The sequence below is a fragment of the Phycodurus eques genome, chromosome 13, assembly GCF_024500275.1.
Source record: "Phycodurus eques isolate BA_2022a chromosome 13, UOR_Pequ_1.1, whole genome shotgun sequence".
NCBI lineage: Eukaryota > Metazoa > Chordata > Actinopteri > Syngnathiformes > Syngnathidae > Phycodurus > Phycodurus eques.
The window spans coordinates 23,230,728-23,251,577 of record NC_084537.1 but is presented as its reverse complement, the minus strand read 5'-3'; the positions used below and the strand labels follow the sequence as shown (position 1 = coordinate 23,251,577).

General features: G+C 42.6%; 1 protein-coding gene across 2 annotated transcripts in view; it reads right to left on the bottom strand.

Annotated features, from left to right (window-relative positions):
* Window positions 1–20,850, bottom strand: part of slc22a23 (solute carrier family 22 member 23) — a 32,996-nt gene that overhangs the window by 7,218 nt on the left and 4,928 nt on the right. For both annotated transcript variants that reach the window (XM_061694948.1, XM_061694949.1), the window contains exons 2-7: window positions 13,189–13,292; window positions 12,842–12,996; window positions 3,567–3,735; window positions 2,210–2,337; window positions 1,100–1,202; window positions 38–273 (exon numbers count right to left, since the gene is read on the bottom strand). In XM_061694948.1, coding sequence (XP_061550932.1) covers window positions 38–273; window positions 1,100–1,202; window positions 2,210–2,337; window positions 3,567–3,735; window positions 12,842–12,996; window positions 13,189–13,292 — 895 coding nt within the window. The remainder of the gene's footprint in view (window positions 1–37; window positions 274–1,099; window positions 1,203–2,209; window positions 2,338–3,566; window positions 3,736–12,841; window positions 12,997–13,188; window positions 13,293–20,850) is intronic.

The window sequence follows — 20,850 nt, the reverse complement described above, 5'->3', positions numbered from 1 at the left end:
GAAGATTGAGGGTCAAAAGTGACCTGTGAGAACTCACAGTTGGGCAGGCCCAGTTGCAGCAACGACGCCAACGCGGTGATGATCATGAACGTGAGGAGGCCGCCGCGCCGGCCCATCAGGCCCACCGCCGGGCACAGCGCCAGGCAGGATGCCACCGCGATGCCCGCCATGGTGTAATAGTCGGCGTAGAAGTCGTGGAACATGGTGGTTTCCTGGGCCTCCGGGTCCATCATGCTGCGGGCGAAGCAGTGGTGGATCCCGTAGCCTGTTAGCCTGCGCAGAACATGCGCATAGGGGAAGAAATATATAACCGCAAGGATAACTAATGTGTTAAATTAATACATTTCTTGGAGTGTCAATTAAAACGGCGTGACATTGTGGAGGTGTGCCTAATGAAGTGAAGGGTGTTGATTCCAGCCTAGTGAATAAAATAACATTTCAAAGTCCACCGTACTGTCGTGCAATTCTACAATGTACTCTGTCAACACGCATGTTGACACACGAGCGTACACACGCCCTCCGCACCAGGATGCGCGAAAAGCAGAGGCGACGCGCTTTCCCTTGTGCGCGCGTGTACGTGTGCGTCTGACGTTTCATAAGGACGCCCGCTCATGAATAATTCACGCCGACTTGAGGAGTCAGCGACATGAGGCGCTGTGGCGAGTGTCTGTACGTGCTAAAGAGCCGGTCAGGGATGGGGGAGGATACAAGGGATAAAAGGAGAGAGCAGGATAAAAATGGAAAGGAGCCACTCTTATTGAAAGACAAAATGGCTTAGTGGGGAAAGAATTGAATTTGCCAGTGAACAGTTGAATCCAAGACTGGACTTTACACTGCATGGTTCAAGTGGCAATTTCCTTTTTTTTTTGTTCTTAAGTGGCACAATTGGCATATACGTCACGGCAGCGTTTTAGAAAAACGTAGGAAATCAGATACCATCTGATCAGAATCAGAACTCTCGCCAAAAATCTGATGCCTATCAATGAGAGTAGAGCATCAACATAAATTGGATTTACCCTGTCAACACGAGCTTGACGCCACTGAAATAAAGATTTACACACACACACACACACACACACACACACTGAAAAACACTTACGAGTTGACACAGAGCACGACAATATTCTTCCACAGGTTCCTGGTCCGGGCCATTTTCACGATGCACGTCTTTTTGGGCTTGCGTTGAAGAGCTCGCTGCAACTCTGGAAGTATAAAAGTTCAATTCACAGAGCAGTCCAACGGAATCTTGACACCAAAATGAATATTTTTCGGCTGTATGTACGTTTTTGGATTGCGCGGCGCTCGCTCGACTCAGCTCTATTTTGTTATGTTTAGGGTCTTTGGGGTCAAACTGCAAAAACTACACCACGTCAAACATTTGTCAGAAGGAGACACAATCAACAACAACGGAGGAGAAAAACAGTCTCTAAGGCTAATTCAAGGAACAGAGAGGACAATTGTACGTTTTGAAATGAGTATTCTCTGGCAAATTTCACCTACATTCCCTCAACACAGCCAAAATGGCTTGAAAATTTTAAAATGATCAAATATGTCCCGAGGATGTGTTGACTGATGATGTCTTACTAGTTGCACTTTTAGCTCCTGCTGAGGAAGCTCGGATTTTTCCTTCCCCCCTTTGGATCGGGAGTGTGAAGCTCTTGAGAAAAGGAGCACAGGTGCTCTCTGTGTGGGGAAACTAACTTCCTCTAATGCTGATATTTTTATATAAGATAAGTTTTGAGGGGAAATTATACAATGAACCTAAAATGCACTATAACCTTTACAGGTATACTAAACTTTTGAATGTGCACCTCAAACTGTTGAATGTTTCAGTACTTTTTGCACAACTTGCTGTTCTCGAACAAAGGATCTGAAAAGCAAAATCCACAGCAGGTGTGTTGTTTCCCCCAAAACACATGCCTTTCTGTGACTCTTCCAGTCCTTCTGTAACCCGGTGATACCGTGACACTAATCTCAGTGGCCACTTCCATCCTGCTTGAAGTCTCACGATGGCAAATGTGTCGTTTTTGTCTCATGATGTCAAAATGTAAGAATGGTGGGCCAATCAGTATTTGCCCTGCTGTCCGACTCCGGATTGGTCAATAATTCTGACCCAAAAAAAAAAAAAAAAAAAAAACATGGTTTTGTGGCATAAATCTAACACCATGTTGATTTCTGTTCATTGTTTTAATTGTATTTTTTGGTTTACCTGTGAGGATGTTGTCCGGATCCTGCTCCATGTTGACGCAGTTCTTCTTAGCGATGTGTCCCATGATCCACTTGGAGCGGCAGTACTGCTGCGTGGCCAGCAGCCAACGCAGTGACTCAGGGAAGATCCTGACAAGTAGACGAGAGGGAAGTCCTCGCTCGTCAGCCGTGACAAATGAGTCCGCATGGAATGAAACCCCATTTTGAAGCTGGATGAGCTTACTCACTGAACGGACGGACTATGAAACCCAATTGTTTTCCATATCTGCAGTGCCACATTGGGCTCAAAATTGAAATGCAGGAGGAAATATTTCTTGGTATGCTAGATTGTAGAACATTTTGCATGTAGGCTTGTCTTTTATCTATATCTAGCTATCAAAATATATACAGTATGTATTTCATCTGTGTGCAAACAATAGTGTTTAAAAATAAAAGACAAAATATTACAATTAGTACCCATTTTTCTTCAGTGAGAGGAAACGAGAGACATCCATTTAAAGGTGGCATTTATTTGCCTTAAGTGGCTGGTGCGCCAACATACGAACAATAGTTTGCCTGACACCTGCACTTCATCATCTTTGCACTGAATTGGAAAGCCCCATCAGCCAGCTTAGCCCACTAGTCTGCATTATTTCCCCATTATTGATATATGATCAGATTAGCCCTTTCAAGAGCTGCTGAGCGTAACCGCCTTCAGTCGCACAGGTCGGCCTTGGAGGAACGCCAAACTCCAGCGTACAGACGGCAATAAAATGGGTTTGTCGACCTCAGCAGCGTACAGTACAAAACGGAGTGTGTTTATGGATGGATGTTCCAGTCTAAAACAAGGTCACTAGAAAAGCTAACAAATAAAGTGTAACACAGAATTACCCACTGGAAAAGGTCTTCCTTTCAGGTTTTATCACCAATAAACCATCTGCAACAATACCAAGGTTTTTCATTTTATGTGGCCAATTACAAGAATCAGTGTTTTATCTTACACATTGCAGCAACACTCTATTGAGAATATATGGAAATATGCATGACAGGAAGTGAACATGACACTCTTCTAGGAAAACCAACGAGCGTCTGCGATGCATCGGTCAGGCATCACCAAAGGGTGAGTAGTTGCATTTATTTTAGTTTTAATATGCAAGGGTTAACATTTCTTTATACTTGTATGAGAGCTACTTAAGAAATGTCATTTACGGTTATTAAAGGTTGCATGATGACGATAGTGTGAACGGGGATCATGTGAAAAATCAGTTTCTCACAGCAGACTGTATATGGGGTCCACGGGTCATGGGTTCCCTCCTTCAAAATGGACAGCAAAAGCCTGAGCTAAAGTGAATTCAGCAGGCGCTTGGGTGGCCCCTTACCAGATGTAGGACAGCATAAGCAGCAGGGGACAGATGATGACGGCCTGGAGCACCTGCCAATCACGGCACAAGTAGGCCACGCCTGGCATCAGCAGCTGGCCGCCCAGCATCACGAAACTGGCCACCATGGTCATGGAGAAGCGCCAACCCGGCAGGCACAGCTCGATCCCTGGCGGAGGGGAGAGAAACACCGTGATTATTGAAGGGAGTAGAACACTGAATGGTAACCATGGGCCGAGGTTCATGACTCATACTCCAATACAAGCAAACACTGGAGGCTCACAGGTAGCGACATGAATTTTCAAGATGGTGTCACATATGGAAGTGATGATACATTTATGATGATGATACATTGCCCCTGGCCATTGCACTGCGTGTCTTCTACTGTGTTGTTACCATGATTCCAGGGAAACATCTGCATTCCTACCTAACTAGCACAGACTGTAGTTTTTAAAACAAAACAAACATATACAGTATACAAGCGCACGCAGTTTATAGGCATACAGTCAATATCCACGAATATACACTGGATATATACTGTACATTTGTATACGTTTGTTTTAAAATAAAATGAAAATTATACACAGACAGAAGGAAGTCTCAAATTGCTTGACTGTAATTATGACTTTACTACAGCATTAGCATATGTTAGTGAGGGTTACATCCTAAACCGAGGATCCCCAGTCAGCGTCCATCCATTTTCTATATTTGTCCTCATCAGGGTCACGGGTTGAGCTAGAGCCTAAAGCAGCTGACTTTGGGCACCGGTGGGTACAGCACAAACTCGTCGCCAGCCAATTGCAGGGCACATATAAACAAATAACAGCTCACACTCGCATTCACACCTATACCGTGCTGCCCTCCTCTAGTTGTATTTTATTTAACTGAGTAAAAATAGGCTTGAGTGATAGAAACTGGGAGCTTGAACCTACAAGCTTGAGACTGAGAGATGTCAAGCTTAGCCAAACAACCCTGAAGTCAACAATAAAACGTGAATATTTTGAAGACCTCCATTACATCTATAGCTGCTGTTAATCGTGAGCCTGTGAACACAGCAGCACAGTGTGCTGTGGTGAGGGGGGTGGGGGGGGGGGAAACAATAAATAACTTTAAAAAAAGTGTCTTTGTGCTCATTTGTCCACTATTAGAATGGCACCAATTCATTTGGGGCATTAGCATTCGCACCACACAGGCTGCCAGCCACCAAAGACAGTGGAAGCCTTTAGTGGCCGCGGTGGGACGGCTTCACATCACAACCCTGAACACAGTACAGCCAAAGCGCGATTTCACATTGTTCATTCATCCATCTTTTTAAACCTCACATTTGCTGCTGCACCAGAATGTCAACTTTCTCCCAAATGGACCTTTCAAGGTGACAGAGGCCGGCATAATATGGTGGGCGTCGGGGCTAGCGGTCCGGCTCCATTCCAGCAGAAAAAAGACTGGAATTTCAATTAGGACGTGCCCCCCGTCGGCGGCCATGAATTTTGTTCTCTGTTGGCGGACGGCGTCACAGCTAGAATGACAGGGCCAATGAACGGAGACCGGGCCGATGGGTGCAGGACACGCCGAGTCTGACCCGACTCAACTTGTTGCGAGACGGTTCACTGCTCGAATACTGAATGGGATTAGAATTCCTCAGTTTGGTGGAGGGCATCATGTGCATGAAACGGGCCAGTGAATCGTTACAGGGGAGTCTAAGAAAGTGCTCATAGACGCAAGAATACAGACACGTCACGTTGATGTACAACTGTGCAATGAGGACCAAGAGTTACAAAAGAAAACACAAAAGTAGCCCTGAGCTCCTTACGCTTCACGTTGACCCTAATCATCTCCCCCAATTTACCGGACTAGCATTCGCACAATGCTGATCTTGAGCCAGTGCCCAACTGACATAAATCTCCCGCTAATCAATACCACAAACTCAAAAATGTTGTCGCCAAGTTCTCTGCAATGACTAAATCAATCAAGAATACAACGAAAGGAGCACACTGCCCAGTTACGTTGCAATAAAGAAAGTGAAGAAAACGTCTTAATCTCCCGCTTAATCTAATTGCGTTGATTTTAGGCAGAACGCATGCAAACCATCCATTCAAGAAAGCTGTCAGATTGACTATTGGGTCTTGCAACAAAAAAGTGCAAAACAAAGCAAAAGTGAACACCTCTCTCAAATAGACGCCTTCCCTTTGCCCCATCAGGGGGAAAAAAAGAAAACAAAGAAAAGATAACTGTAAATATCTCAGTTGGTAAACGTCACACATAGGGCAAGATTATCCGCCGGTTAAAATGTTGCTAACCAAAAGAGCAGCACCACGCGAGACACATCAAGAGACATCTCCCTTCTGCAGTTCAGTTCAATCATGGAAATATGTTATGTTCTTTTTGCATTCAAGTGATGATAATTTTAAAAAAACTCATGAGCGTCTGAACAAATCGTAGTGCAAGCTGCCTCCTGGAACTTCAATGTCTTCGACTTTCCAGGTTTCGATGGCTGCACTGTACTTTTCCGTCCGACACTGATGTAATCAACTCTACTTGAGAGCCAATTAGCAATGACAATAATCCCAAAAGAAGCTTTGACTGCTTTGCTGACTGGCCAAAGCAGAAAGTGAATCGGATACAAGGCACAGCAGACGTCTGGGATGCTTATTGTTTTACTCAGTTGACCACTACAAGCACTCAGTGAAGCCACTTCCTGTACCCACAGTGACCTTGAACTGGTCACGTGATGCCCTGGTGGCCGTGCAGCTCGTCGGGCCCATTCATCTAAGCGTACTTTTTGGTCTTTGCTACAAATGTTTTCACCGACGTGTGTCCTTATATTCAGCAACAGACCTTCTTGATAAAATGAGAAAACAGTAAAATAACAGTTTGCTTCCTGTGTCTTGCCTTGAACTGCCAAACGTTGGCACGTGTACACATTCGGCAGGTTTCACAGTCAATCTTTCAAGGGTTGGGCAATGTTACGAATGTCAACTAGCCGCCGCTTGTTGAATCCTTCCGGCTTGCCTTTTGTTTTACTGCAAAACTAATATTGTCCTCTAAAATGCAACTTTGTCAATGAACTCAACACAAGGTAAACTAGCTTAGCATAACATGGGCCAAACTAATTTAACATAAAATACGATATGACAAAAAATATTATGTAAATTAGTGGATGGATGTTATTTCAAACAAAAATAATCCCCCAAAGTGATGACTTTTCCAAGGCAAGTCAGACTGAATGCATTTAATAAATTGCAACTTGCATTCTGTTGTACAGCCAACATTAAAAGCAGACTTCTTTCTTTCAAACTGAAGTCATATTTATGGAAATGCTCGTCTGGCTCAAACTGAGCTCAGCCATGTGCAAAGCTGCTGATGACTTTTGGCTCGTTATGACTGACAGGCCAGTGCAGCATTGTCAGCACTGAGCGTATCTTTGATCCGCAGCCAGCTCGGCTTGCTGCTAGACTGGACTTAGATAGCTAGAGGAGCTTTTGTGCAAGGAAGGAAAAGTGCTTTGTCAGTGCGAGGAGGAGGAGGGCCTTTAGCGTTTACCGTTAGGCCGCTTTAAGCCGCTGATAATTTAAATTACATTCAGTATGAACACTTCTCTCTACATCTTAATTTTTCATCTTATTCAGACATTTTTTGCACCATTCTATGCTTCCAACCTTGCAGGAAAGGTTCGGGGCAAGGCCCTTTTCTGTTCCCAGTGCACAACGTCAGGACCATAGAGACAAACTTGGAAGAGTTTTGTGTGGAAGAACCCGAGAGGCCTGACCTCAATCCGTTCAAACACCTCAGGGTTTATTTTATATGTATTGTATAATTACAGTGATTACAAGGGGTCCTCTGTTCACATTTTGAGATTACAAATGGCACCCAATAAACTACTGCACAAACTACTTTTGTGCAGTAGTTTATTGGGTGCCATTTGTAATCTCAAAATGTGAACAGAGGACCTTTTTACATCGCTGCACAAACTACTTTTGTGCAGCGATGTAAAAAGGTCCACTCAGTTACGGTCGTACCCGTGTTCGTTAGTGACAGACTACACATTGCAACTGGCACAAATTTGGGTCACGTCACTACTTTACGATCAGAACTCCATCATAAACGGAGGATCCCCATGTACTTCAACAAGTTGAAAGCAGTGGTATTTTGCAATAAAGTAAAATTCAAACGGAAGAGAAATCAGATGTTTACTGCACGGATTTGTAACAACATGTATTTCATGAACAAGAACATTTACAGTGGAACCTTTATTGTCAAACATTCTGGAATTCTGGGGGGAAATATGCAAAAAAATAAATAAATAATAATTGATCCTTGAAGATGTTGTCATGTGTAACAGTTACATCGATTTTATCGGCCTTATCGGTATCGGCCGATAATTACCATTTTATGATGATCAGCCTTAATGTCACAATTCACCGATCCGATCAATGACATCATTGATCGGCTCCGCAAGACATCGTGCACAGTATATTTGAATCCAAAAGCTAGTTTTTTATTTGTAGCCTTGTCGCGTGCCTTTTGGCGTAGTCCTGTAAATATCTGACGGCCAATAAAGTTATTTACAATAAAAAAATAAAATAAATAAAACGTCGGCGGTGTGGAACAGACAACACGCCTGAGACAGACAACATGTAATGCCCGGATCAGACTACAAGACAAATTTGCTCTTTCACGATTGCACTATGTCAGACTAAGGCAATAAAATCTTGTAAAAAAAAAAAAAACCTTGATAATTTTGGCCATTAAAAAGTGATGCAAAACACTCAGCTTGGGCAACTGTTACATTTTGAGTGTATTTGTCTGTTCTGACCTTAACCACCTTCCTCCCACACACATGCTCAATCAGCACAAAAACAAGCGATTGGCTCAGCAGGAGCCACCGAAAAAGGGAACAGCGACCCCAAAAAAAATAAATAAATCTTGGAATAATTTCCCAATGTAAACTCAGACCTGAATTCCTTCACTTTTTATAATCTCCAAACAAAGGTCACCCGCGCTGATTTGGTCAATCACTGGACTTCACTCAGGAATATGCGAGATAGCTTGAGGCTATGTGACACACTAACAAACAGCAGTTTGAAACAGGGAAGAGTTTCTTTTTTTTCAGCTAGACAGTCGGAACGTGAAGTAGAGTCATAGCAGAAGAGTATTTGCTCAGCACACATGAGCCAAACGGCTGCACGGAAGGGAACTTTAACCCTCCTCGATAGAGAGAAGTATGCACCTTTACCCATTTATCAGGATGACGACTGAAGACAGATTGCAGAAGTGATGGGTCAAGGACATGGCAAACTGTATCGCAGATAATTGAAAAAAATACTTGTTCTGTGTGTAAAATATAATCGTAAACAGACCCGCCAAGTACTGTATCTTCCCATAATGCAACATAGCGTAACATAATATAGATGAAATACATCTTTAACACAACACGCATGTAATAAAACCACATCATGCAAAACGTGACTTAACATACCATTACATTAACAAACAATGTAAAACAGCATAACATAACATGTTAACCATAACAATGTAATATAATGTAACATAACATAACACAGCTCACACAATCTGCAGAATGTACAACGAGAGGGAATAAATCTCTGGACCTACTGGATGCCACGATGAAGTGAGCATTCGGCTTTATTAGGGATTTATTAATTTTGCATCCATTTTTCTATTTCAATATGATTACACATGCACACAAGCCTAAATTCATTTCTGCATCTTTTGTTCTTTTACACATGTATTATATGTTCAAATACGACTTGAACACTGGCTGAACAAAGGTAATTAAAAATGAGGGCCACACAGTGTCCCAGTCTGTAGGTAATCTATATTCTGATTCATTTAAATAAATAAATGCACAACGACAGTGTAGTTGCTCTAGCTTCAACCCTCGGAAATTAAAGTCTGAACATGTTGTGGTCTCAAGCAGTGGTTATAAACATTCACTCAATGTGAACATGTTTGAACAGGTGTTACAGATAACTTCCGGCTAATCGTGTAGCTTAATTATCCAACATAATATGAGTGCATACTGTATCGTGACACCTGTCTGCGCTGATCCAGCAGATCCGGCAGCGACTTATGTGGACAAACAAACATGGAGTCTCCTCGCTGTGAGAGATGAATTTGTGCGTGCACAGGAGGGAACCAAACAGAAAACATCTCATTAGGGCGTCCGGGATCGTCCCAAGCTACCTGACTAACCTGACAAGGTGCAAATAATACACAATTGTACGTATTTACAGGAGAACCTCAGTGAACGATTAATCTTGTTTCTTTATTCATCAGCAGACGGCACTTTACAACATCAGAAATTCCTTCTTAAACGAAACATTGAACAATATGTCTGTAAAAAAAAAAAAAAAAAAAGACAATCCTTGATGACATATTCACGCGGCATGTCTGCATTTGACCCGTCCTTCTCCCTCACACACACGCGCGTATGAGTGTGCGTGACGTACACAAGCGTGGCCATTCGGACACGCAAAACGGGTCGAGGAGGACAGAGCGCTCACAGCGAGTAAACATTCTAAACAAAGGTCTTTTGCTAAATTAATGAAGCGTTTATCACACAGAGGCCCACGAGCGCACTCTTTGAGCGGTGAATGGATCATCATCCGGTTCGAGGCAGTTTGATTAACATTTACACGGAGCTAAGTTGTGCCTAAACCCTGAATTATTTTTCAAGGTCTTTATTTTACACGCCGCATCTCGTCCACTCAAGGAAAGCTCGTGCAACGTGATGAGACATCATGTTTTTTTTATTTTAGTAGGTGAATGTTTTTTTATTTTAGTAGGTGAAGTGCTTATTCAATTGCTGGATGACGCCATTAAAGCTGTCACAGGTGGATGCACGCTAATGGCAATGTGTGAACAGAGCTTGGATAACAGGCATAAGTGACTGACTGCCTGGGCCACCCTACCTTGGCGGGTCAGGGTAAAAAAACTAAACTAAACTAAAACAAAACAAAAAAATTGCATCAAACGACTTTCTACAGTAAATGTCTGTTGCTTCAAATCTGTGTAATACAAATGTGGAGCCTGATGTTTAATTTCATCACCTTAGCAGATGAGAAATCAGTGCAAATCACAGGTGAGAAATCTTGTCAGCTGTTGAGCCTCCACATTCCTCCATACACTCTTTATGCAAACAGGGTGCTTGGCCGGTTCACTACGTTCCTTCTTTCCCCCTTTCATACTTTTCGCTTTATTTTTCCATCTCCCTGTGTGGCAGACAGCATCAGTAGCTGCACAAGTGTCACATCGTTTCAGCCATGTTTGAACCTGCTCCAAAGTCTCAGCACGGCAGGCCACTCTGTGCAAATGCTCCTGCAGCTACTGAACTTTTTTTTTGGGCTTACCAACCGGACATAATGAGTTAATGGACAGGGAGGCCTCCGCTTGGCTGCGTTATAACAAACTTTTAACATTTCCCGTCGCCGATATTTGGCAGTGTACTTAAAGGAAGGTGGCACATGAATTTCTTGCTGAGTTACAACGAACCCCCGTTGATTGCGGGTGATACTCTCCCAAACCCACCGGCAATCGGTGAACAGCAACCACCTGAAGATCAAAATCAGCAAGACCAAGAAATTGGTGGTAGACTACAGGAAGAGCAGCAGACTCGCGACCCTGGTCATTACAGAGGGGAGGAAGTGGAGACAGTGGACTCCTACAAGTTCCTGGGGGTTTTGTGCTCCGGGAGCCCTAAAATACATACTGTACATTTGCACAATTTGGAATGTTTTTAAGTATGTTAAAGCACACACATCTTTTTACATATTATTATAAGTTGGCGGTATGACTGAGCAAGGAAAATGCCAAATCTTTTGTAGAGTTATTAAAATTTTGCATTTTATGACGAGGCAACTTTGTCTCTATGCTGAACTCATATTCTTCACTATTTAAATGTGCCCATCTGTCTAGTTAAATTTGGTATCTAACAAATCGTCGAAAGAGAGTTAGACACGTACATTAGACTAAAGTTGAGCTCAAACTAAAATTGCTCATTTCCTGTTTGTTTTCAGGCATGGTGTCCCGAGACTTTTTTATGTCTGTCTTGTTATGACAAACATATCTGTCATTTTGATCAACTTTGAAGAGGAATTTACCATATTGCCTTTTGGGGAGCGTGTTCAAGCCCTCCAAAAGGCCCTTAATACTCACAGTCTGTTTAGGATGACGTAAAAGGATAAAGTGCACCATAGAGGAGACTTAACTGCGTGTGGATTGATGATCAAGGAAGAAAGGGGATGAGTGTTACATATCTACTACACACGAACCAATGCTGGGAGAGTGAAAAAAAAAAATCAAAAATAAAAATCCAGCCAGAAAAAAAAAAGCGTCACGTTTTGTTGCAAGCGTAAACCTCGTATGACCGAGATGCTTTTTGCAAACTGCTGTTTATGGCCACTGTCCGGTTTTGAAGCAAATGCTTAAAAGAGAACGGCGGGAGGTCAGACAGGATTGATTCTCCCTGCTAATGTGTTATCGAATGACCGTCCCAGAGTCTCAGAGTGCTTGCGGAGTTTTGTCAATACAGACTGGAAAACACACACACAAAAGCGCATCTGAAATGCAGGTAGGCCCACATGGAAAAGACAAAAGCCCATACAAATATTAAATCAAGCTTCAACAAACATGTGCAGGTGTGCTTTGTACTGAATTTTGAGGGTTAATCCCAAAAAAAATAATATTTCAGCATATGGACATCAACAAACCTTTTTATACCAATATAAGCCAAAATATATTAACATATTGTACCCCGTTTACAGCTTTTACAGCTTCCAAAGTCCTGGGAACTCTTTCTACATTATTTTGGTATTTACCAAAAGGGTGGGGAAGATTTAAAGTGCAGCAATCTGGCATTGTTGCTGTTTAGAAAAGTAAAAGATGGACATTCCCTCTTTGACAGGGGTTCCCCAACTGTGTGCATAATTAATCATGATGCCTTGGCCATAAAAGGGCTTTGATTTGACTTTTGCATTTGTTTTTTGGGTGAGTGCGGGGGAGAGGGAGTGCGCCAACTCTGTCGGGATGTTGAAAGTTCTGTACGACACAGCCTTCCCCCAAACTGTTACCACAAAGTTGGAAGCATATAATTGCCCTAAATGTCTTTGTAGGATTGAGACTATTGTGACGAGTAATAATATTTTGGTCCAGGTAGCGCAGGACGTTTGGAAACATACGTCACGTGGAGCTCAGAGCTTTTGATCTGGTCCGCCATGCAGTTGTGAAACCAAATAAAACTCAGAGGAAGTACTTACTGAGGACGTAGAGGGACAACGTGATGCCTGACAAGCAAAAGCCTTCGAAGAATCGCAGCGTGCTGAACATAGGAAGGTTGACCGAGAAGGCCACGGTGAGCCCGAACACCAACATGAACAGCACGGATAAGATCAGCACCGGGTGGCGGCCAAACCTACAAAATGAGATGCAACGTAAAGAATGAATGAATATGAATATATATATATATATATATATATATATATATATATATATATATATATATATATATTCACACACACACACACACACACACCTTAAATAAATCTTTAAACACCTATAAATGTAAAGATATTGACGCGGCTGTAAAGCTGTCAGGATGTCTTACCAGTCCGCGAGGATTCCAAACACCAGGTAGCCGAAGATGGAGCCCACCAAGAGGGAGAACTTTGCAATATGGACTTTCCATGCTGAGTTACACACCAGACTCCACTGTAAAGACAATGAATGCCAAGTTAAGTTTTCCTACAATTGTCAAATTTAAGGTACTACGTTCCCTTTTGACAGACTTGAATGGAAAAATACCCATTTAGTGATAAGTGGTGTTGCTACAAAGATTGGCATTGGTGAGACTGTTCAATGATATGCATGACAGTGTCTGAAATGCCAGCCAATCAAGATCATGCCATGCAGGAAGGTGGGCCTTGAGCAGGATGGCACCATGGTGAATGAAGGAACGCCTGCTGCGTTTATTAATCTGCCACTTTGACCTTTTTGAATTTTTACAATAAACGTTATTCAATAAAAACAAAGAGAAAATCAAATACCATGAACCCCACCTACATCTCCAATCTTTCTCATTGATTGGATTCCAGGTTGGCTCACACCTGAATCATGAGTTCTTGGAGAATCTGTAGCCGAGACGTTCACTTACTTTTTCCTTCCTATCCTGTGAATGTTTACGTTATTTTCAATAAAAAAAATATGAAATTTTTTTTGGGTGTTATTGGCCTAAGCAGACTCAGATCAGATTACATTTCATGACCAATTAATGCAGAAATTAAAGTAATTACAATGGGTTCAAGAACTTTGTCCACCCACTTTACCACACTATTGTGACAGATATTGCTGGTGAGGTTAAAAAAAAAAAAAAAAAAAAAAAAAAAAGAGATAAACAACCCGTAACTTTACATCCTCCTCGTCCAACGTCATTGAAGTTATGATAATGTATTTATTTAACTTAATCATATTACATTGGTACACTTTATTTAAAGATTTAAAGAAATGTTCATTACAGCATTGCCTACACAGTGGAGAAAGATTTTAAGAGGGCAACAGTTTACCCTACAACTGAAATTGGTGTCAAAATCAGGTGTTGTTCAATCATTATGGCTCCACTGTAGCTGATATCGATTATAACAGTCTGTATCAGTACTCATACATTCTCTATTTTGCTTATATAATAAAATCAGCCTGTATTACTATCATACACAACTGAACACGGTTTCCTTCTTTTAGGTTGGGTAGTGGTGGGGGCGCTTGATTTAACCTGGCATGACTTCAGTGACCCGCTTAGAATGGAACGCACCAGGATTACACAGAACCACCCAGGCATCACATGATCCAGGAATGTCACTCATTCACACTTTTGGTATCGATGTCAGCCAAGGAAAAAGACGCAGGGTCACAAAACAAGTTCCTGTTGTGCAATCACTTCACAGCTGAGGGACGGAATGAAAAAACGCAGAGTGACTCTCTAGACTGAAACAAATTAGAGGCTAGGCTGTGTGGCGAATGTGCTGTACACGCCTCTGCAGCCCACCGAAGCTCTAGATGACCAGTGTTGCAACACAATGAAATACAAAAAGTCCAATGTCTGAGACCATGGTCCTCAGTCAGAAAAGGGTGGCATGCCCTCTCCAGGTCGGGGATGAGATCCTGCCCCAAGTGGAGGAGTTCAAGTATCTTGGGGTCTTGTTCACGAGTGAGCGAAGAACGGAACGGGAGATCTACAGGCGGATCGGTGCAGCGTCTGCAGTGATGCGGACTTTGTATCGATCTGTTGTGGTAAAGAAGGGGCAAGGCCGAAAGGTGAGGCTGTCGATTTACCGGTCGATCTACGTTCCTACCCTCACCTATGGTCACGAGCTGTGGGTCTCAGAGTAGAGTCGCTGCTCCTCCACATCGAGAGGAGCCAGATGAGGTGGCTGGGGCATCTGATTCGGATGCCTCCCGGACGCCTCCCCGGTTAGGTGTTCCGGGCACGTCCCACCCGGAGGAGACCCCGGGGACGACCCAGGACACGCTGGAGAGACTACGTCCTTCGGCTGGCCTGGCAACGCCTCGGGATCCCCCCGGAAGAGCTGGATGAAGTGGCTCGGGAGAGGGAAGTCTGGGCGTCCCTGCTAAAGCTACTGCCCCCGCGACCCGACCCGGATAAGCGGTAGAAAATGGATGGATGGATGGAAGTCCAATGTCACAAGGTGGCAAAGCCACAACACGACAAATGTTCAAGGGTTACAGAACTGTACAGCGGACAGATTGGGGGAGGTTGTGCTTGCCAACACGTCATTAGCATTTTCTGTTAAAGCATTTGTCAATACACATGTATTATTAACTAGGTCTATCGCTGACCAAGCTCGTGCATTCATTGATGGCAACTACGTGCTGTGACTTGAGCTAGCAGCTTGCGCTAGCAAAAACAGTAGTACACTGACAGGGTCCTCTGTTTATGAGGGAGTTACAATCCAACAGCAGCGGCGGAACCCGAATTTGTACACAAGTCAGAATGTTCGTAACTGCAGTAACGCATCTACTTTCCGGTAGCATGTTTACATCACCCGCAAATAACAGTTTGTGGCACTATAGAACCTTGTTACACTACTTGTAACTACGTTTTATATTACACTACATAATGTGCACAACAACAGTGCACATTCCTTGAAAACTGGTTGTACTACCATATATTTTGAATAGTATTTTTCCACTGGGTATTTGTTTTTTACTCTATTCTTATTTATCCTTTATTCATTGTATTATCTTTTCTAGATAAAAATGTGTTTTATAAATAAAAGGGGAAAAGACAAGAGAAAATCTACTTTCATGTAATTTTAAAGAAAATACTACAGGTATATCAGGCTGTGTATTGTTAGCAGGATATAAAATGTTGTCCTAATTGCATAGCACTACTCCTATTATTCATTGGAGTTAAGCGAGTGGCTCCTTGTTTTAACGGATTACTATTTGGTTGGTTCATTTTTGCCAACGAATAATGTTAAAATGTTGCTTAAACATTACTTGAGCAGTGAAAAAAGAAACAAAAATTTTGCTTTGAAAGTTCACTTACTTACGCACTTACAAGATCAACCTCTGAGGTGCTACTGTATGAAAATGAAGGTACTCTCTGCAACAATTCCAAACAATCAGGTTCAGTCCCAGTCCCATCATGCGCGGCTCGTCCGCTATGCAGGCACCCCATTATCCTCGTGTTCTGCTGCTTTGCTATTGTGTTGCTCATTAGAGAATAATGAATAGAAGGCAGTGTGTAGAGTTGGGTGAGACACGTATATAAACCTATTAGCAGACAGAAATGCGAAGCCGTGAAGAGCCGACAGGTCGGGTTGGGGAGAGAAAATACGTTAAAATCCTCAGCGCGTCTACTGACTTCTCGTAAATGAATGCGACAGCATTGGAACAATGGTTACGGCATTCCTGCTGCTCATTTGAGGTCTTTGCTACATGAATAAACATTGACTAATTGGAACTAACCGAGTGCTGTTGAGATGTGTGTGACTTGGGGAATGAACTACAGAGGAATCCCTCACAGCATATGCCACGTAATCTGGCCAGTATATTTGGGAAACTATGCTGGAGTTCAACTTAGTTCAGTGAGCATCAAAGTACGGCGGTGGTAAAAAAAAAATTAAATCAAATAAATGATCAAATCGGCTAACTCGACAAAGTCAACCACAAAAATTGGCCAATGCAAAAATTTCTGCCTCGAGGCAATAAAAAGTATGACCATAATTTCCCATCTATAATGTATATTCCCCCCCCCCCCAAAAAAAAAAAAAAAACGTCAAAAGTCAATAGTGCGCATTATACATAGGTATAGAGGAAAATAGGAAAAAACTCACATTTTATAAATGTATGCCGCCATCTAGGTTATGAAAAAGCTGTACACTTCCATTCCAATATGCCACTGCCACCTAGAGGTTATGAGATAGGTGTACATGTTCATTCTAATATGCCACCGCCACCTAGAAGTTATGAAAAAGGTGTAGCCTACACTTTCATTCAAATATGACAGGGGTACGTATGACGGCATATATGTAAAGTTGTACACACACACAGTTGTTCACATACGCTGGCAGAATTTGTGAAATATTGTGTTTTTAAATAGGACTGATGACTGAACAACAACCGTCATTAATTTATTTATGGTTATGTTTTGTTTAATGATAATTTTGAGGTCAACTTTGGGGGTGCGTATAATACATGGGTGTGCATTTTACATGAGAAATAACGCTAATAAAAGCATATTTGAGCCACTCGGAAAAAATCTGCGCCGCCTGGAACCATTTCGCCACTCTCCATGTTGTGTGCACGGACATTTGTTGCAGACGGACGCACTTTTGAGCCAGTGGAAAAGCATTGCCAAAAAACGACAGACGAGCATCTGTAAGTGATTTTTGACACTATTAAATGTGTAATATAAATATAACATAGTAGTGTTATTTAGCGGGTTTTTATTTATTTATTTATTTTACCTAAAATGGTCATCACTAACTCGCTAATGCATCGCAAGCATTAGCCTTGCGAATGCTAATCTTTAGCAAAGGCTTGTTGTCTCAAATTCTGTGCAGACTTTATTGCCCCAAATAGTTTATTTATTTTTGATTGCCCCAAAAATCCTGATCGTGTAAAGCCTATTTATTACGTGTAATTACTGCGAGCACTGTAGTATTTCTGTGTTGACGTATGACTTTAAGGGGCATGGCCTAGTGATTGATGTCAAGAGCTGGAGTTTGCTTGGCCGGTCAGTCTGCATGTGAGCATCGGAGCGTGAGTTGTGACCTACAGCAGCTCCCTGCCAGTGTTCTTATATTGCATTTGTGCGATTGACTATTTGTCCCGTTCAATTAACAGCCGAAAGTACATCAACGACAGCTGCTCTCCTTGCCCACATAAATGCTCCATTATTATTATTATTATTTTTAATCAGAAGCTTGCTTGTATCTAAAGTTGAGGCACTTGTAAGGCAAGGTACCGCTGTATCTTTCTGTGAATCATTATAGTATACTAAATATGTTATAAATAAATTGACTGTATTGAACAATCATCTACGATCATAATGAACAGCTGGTTTTAAAAAAACTTTTTTTTTTAAACTGGATGGAAAATAAAGAAAATTCAGCAGGGGGGGGGGGGGTTTCCTGATTAATAAATGATCAAAGTCATAATAATGAAAGACTACATCAACGATCAGTCGGCATGTTACAATTGGTGCTGCTCTTTTGTGAACCTGCCGAACTTTAAAGTTGTGGGTGGGGTGTTTCAAAGGTGGGGAAGGAGGAGAGCAAGAGAAACACCAGAAGAGAAAAAAAGGCAAAAAATAAAATACAAAAATACATTAAATATGTGACCATCAGATCGAAACACGATGAAAAGGAATGCACAGATAAAAAGAATGAATCACAAGGAAACATTTTGAGGGGAAGAGAAGGTAGAAAGAAGAACACAGAGAAAGAGAGCGATACAGAGAGCAAGAGAGGAAGTGAGAGAGAGAGAGGCTGCTGCATAGTTACTGCCTAGCAACAGTGATGATCAGACCCTTCCAAGTTTTACCTGACCCATGGGTGGAAAATGCTGTGAAGTGGTGGGCGTACAGACTGGGGCTTAAAGACAATATGAGCAAGTGTACGAATAAGAATCCGTGCTTCAATTTGCTTCCGTTGTACTGCTGCAGTGATCCACCCGTCGAATTTCTACACCACCTCTTAGCTAACTAGGTTTGCGGTTAAGCTAGAACCTTACAGATATGTAGCAATGACCGAATGGACCGAAACCTAAAATGATTTTATTTAGAATGACTGCATTTAGAATTGAGGGTAGACGCTACAGCACCCGGAGAAAACCCACGCAAGCATGGGGAGGACATGCAACTTCACACAGAAACCCGAACCTCTCGACTGTGAGGCAGCCGTGCTAACCACATCAACACCGACCTACGCAGTCAATATACAGACTGACAAAAACTTGCCGTATAGTTCAGTTGAGCTCACCGCGGCACAGTTTGGAATGGTAAACCCTGATCTGGCTTGAACACAGGCAATAAATAGCATGACATCATAGCAGCATGAAAGTGTCCAAACAATGAATTCAACAAAGACGGGGGGCATGGCATGTTCTTTCTTCTTGGCATGTGGATGATGTTTATTACAAGAAGAAGACAAGCTTTGTTTGAGAAACAGTGCCTTTTGTCTTCCCATTCAATTCCTGCTGTCACAAGGAAGTGACGGTTCTCTGTCAACCAATCAGTAAACTGCAGTGTGTCAAGCTCCACCCATTTCGGGGGCCACAAGACTGCCGTTGGCAGCACAAAGGAGAGAAGCGAATCGCGACAAAGTAGTCATTTTGGCATCCTTCAAGACCTTTGACAATATACACGAAAACAACAACTGTAGCCTTAAAACTTCCTTTTAAGCCACACACCTGCTACAACACATTTTCCCAGCCACCCAAGACCCCAAAATATATTTTAAAAAAATGCAAACAAACAACATTTAGAGTACAGCTATGTTAATTCTATATTATTGCAATAGGCACATCAACGCGTCTCGCTAACATCATTATTTTGTTTTTTTCTAGCTGTGTGTCCCGAAATGTCACAATGATGAGGCAATGACAAAGCTGCAGTGCGATATTGATATTGTGTCCCACCCCCAGTACCATACTTTAGTGATGGAATCGAACCCCAACCTCCCCAAATGTTCATTGCACTTATTAGATACAAAGCTGACACGCGTGTAAGTTTTATCTGTGGCTAACACCGGCGTCTTGCGTCCCTGCTGACACTGCAGAGTGACGCTCATGTCTGCATCCTGAGTGGCTGCACTGGTGGGTGGTTGGGTGGATGGGCGGGGGTGGGCAGGTTCATCCCCTTTTGACAGCTGGAAGTGTTTCAAAGTGTCCCACACTGATCAGCAGGAAGGTAGGGGGGGGGGGGGGGGGTATGAGCAGCTGGCTAAACAAAATAAAATGGACACAGTGCAGTGAGGGCCTCTTCACGTCATGGGTGTTCATCCTTCAGTATCATCTTTCACATCTGAGGCCCAGCAGCTTTTTACGTAACGGTCTCCCTTATCACATCCGCCCACACCGTAGTCAAACCTGCGGCACTCTGGGGTCTCGCTCTAATGTTTCTGACCCCAAGTGTGAGCCGATAAGGGTCGGTTACAAACGAGAGTAATGATACATTCTCATTTCAGAGGCTCAGTCCAATTAAGATGGACCCTGAGGACGACTTTGACTCAATTAGAGCGAGTCTCTACATGAACCACTTTGGATCCTTCGCCACTTCTTGTAAATGCTACTTTCAGCGCTGGCTAGGAGGGAACTGAAAGATAGCAAGTTGCACTCAGGAAACCTGGCAAGTACGTCAACTGGTAAACCAGCTAAAGGAATAAAGCAAAGCATTTCAAATAACATTCAACATAACATGGTTGAGGTTACTGTTAAGAGTTACTGTCCTAAATCTAAGGATGAACCGAATTACATTTGAGTGATGTCCTACATACGATGGCTGAGGTTCATGTCACTTAATACAGGGAGTCCTCGATTCACGACGGCGTTCCGTTCCTACGGGTGCGTCGTAAGACAGTCATAAAGTCATAAGAGTAATTATTTGAATGAAAAACCCATATAGGCCATCAATGTAAAACAAATTTAAAAAAACAGCCAGGCACATTTGGAACAAGGTCCTTAAACTAGTAGCACTGCCCGGTTGAAAAGCATCAGGAATGAGTGGAGCTCATGAATTGACTCTTGC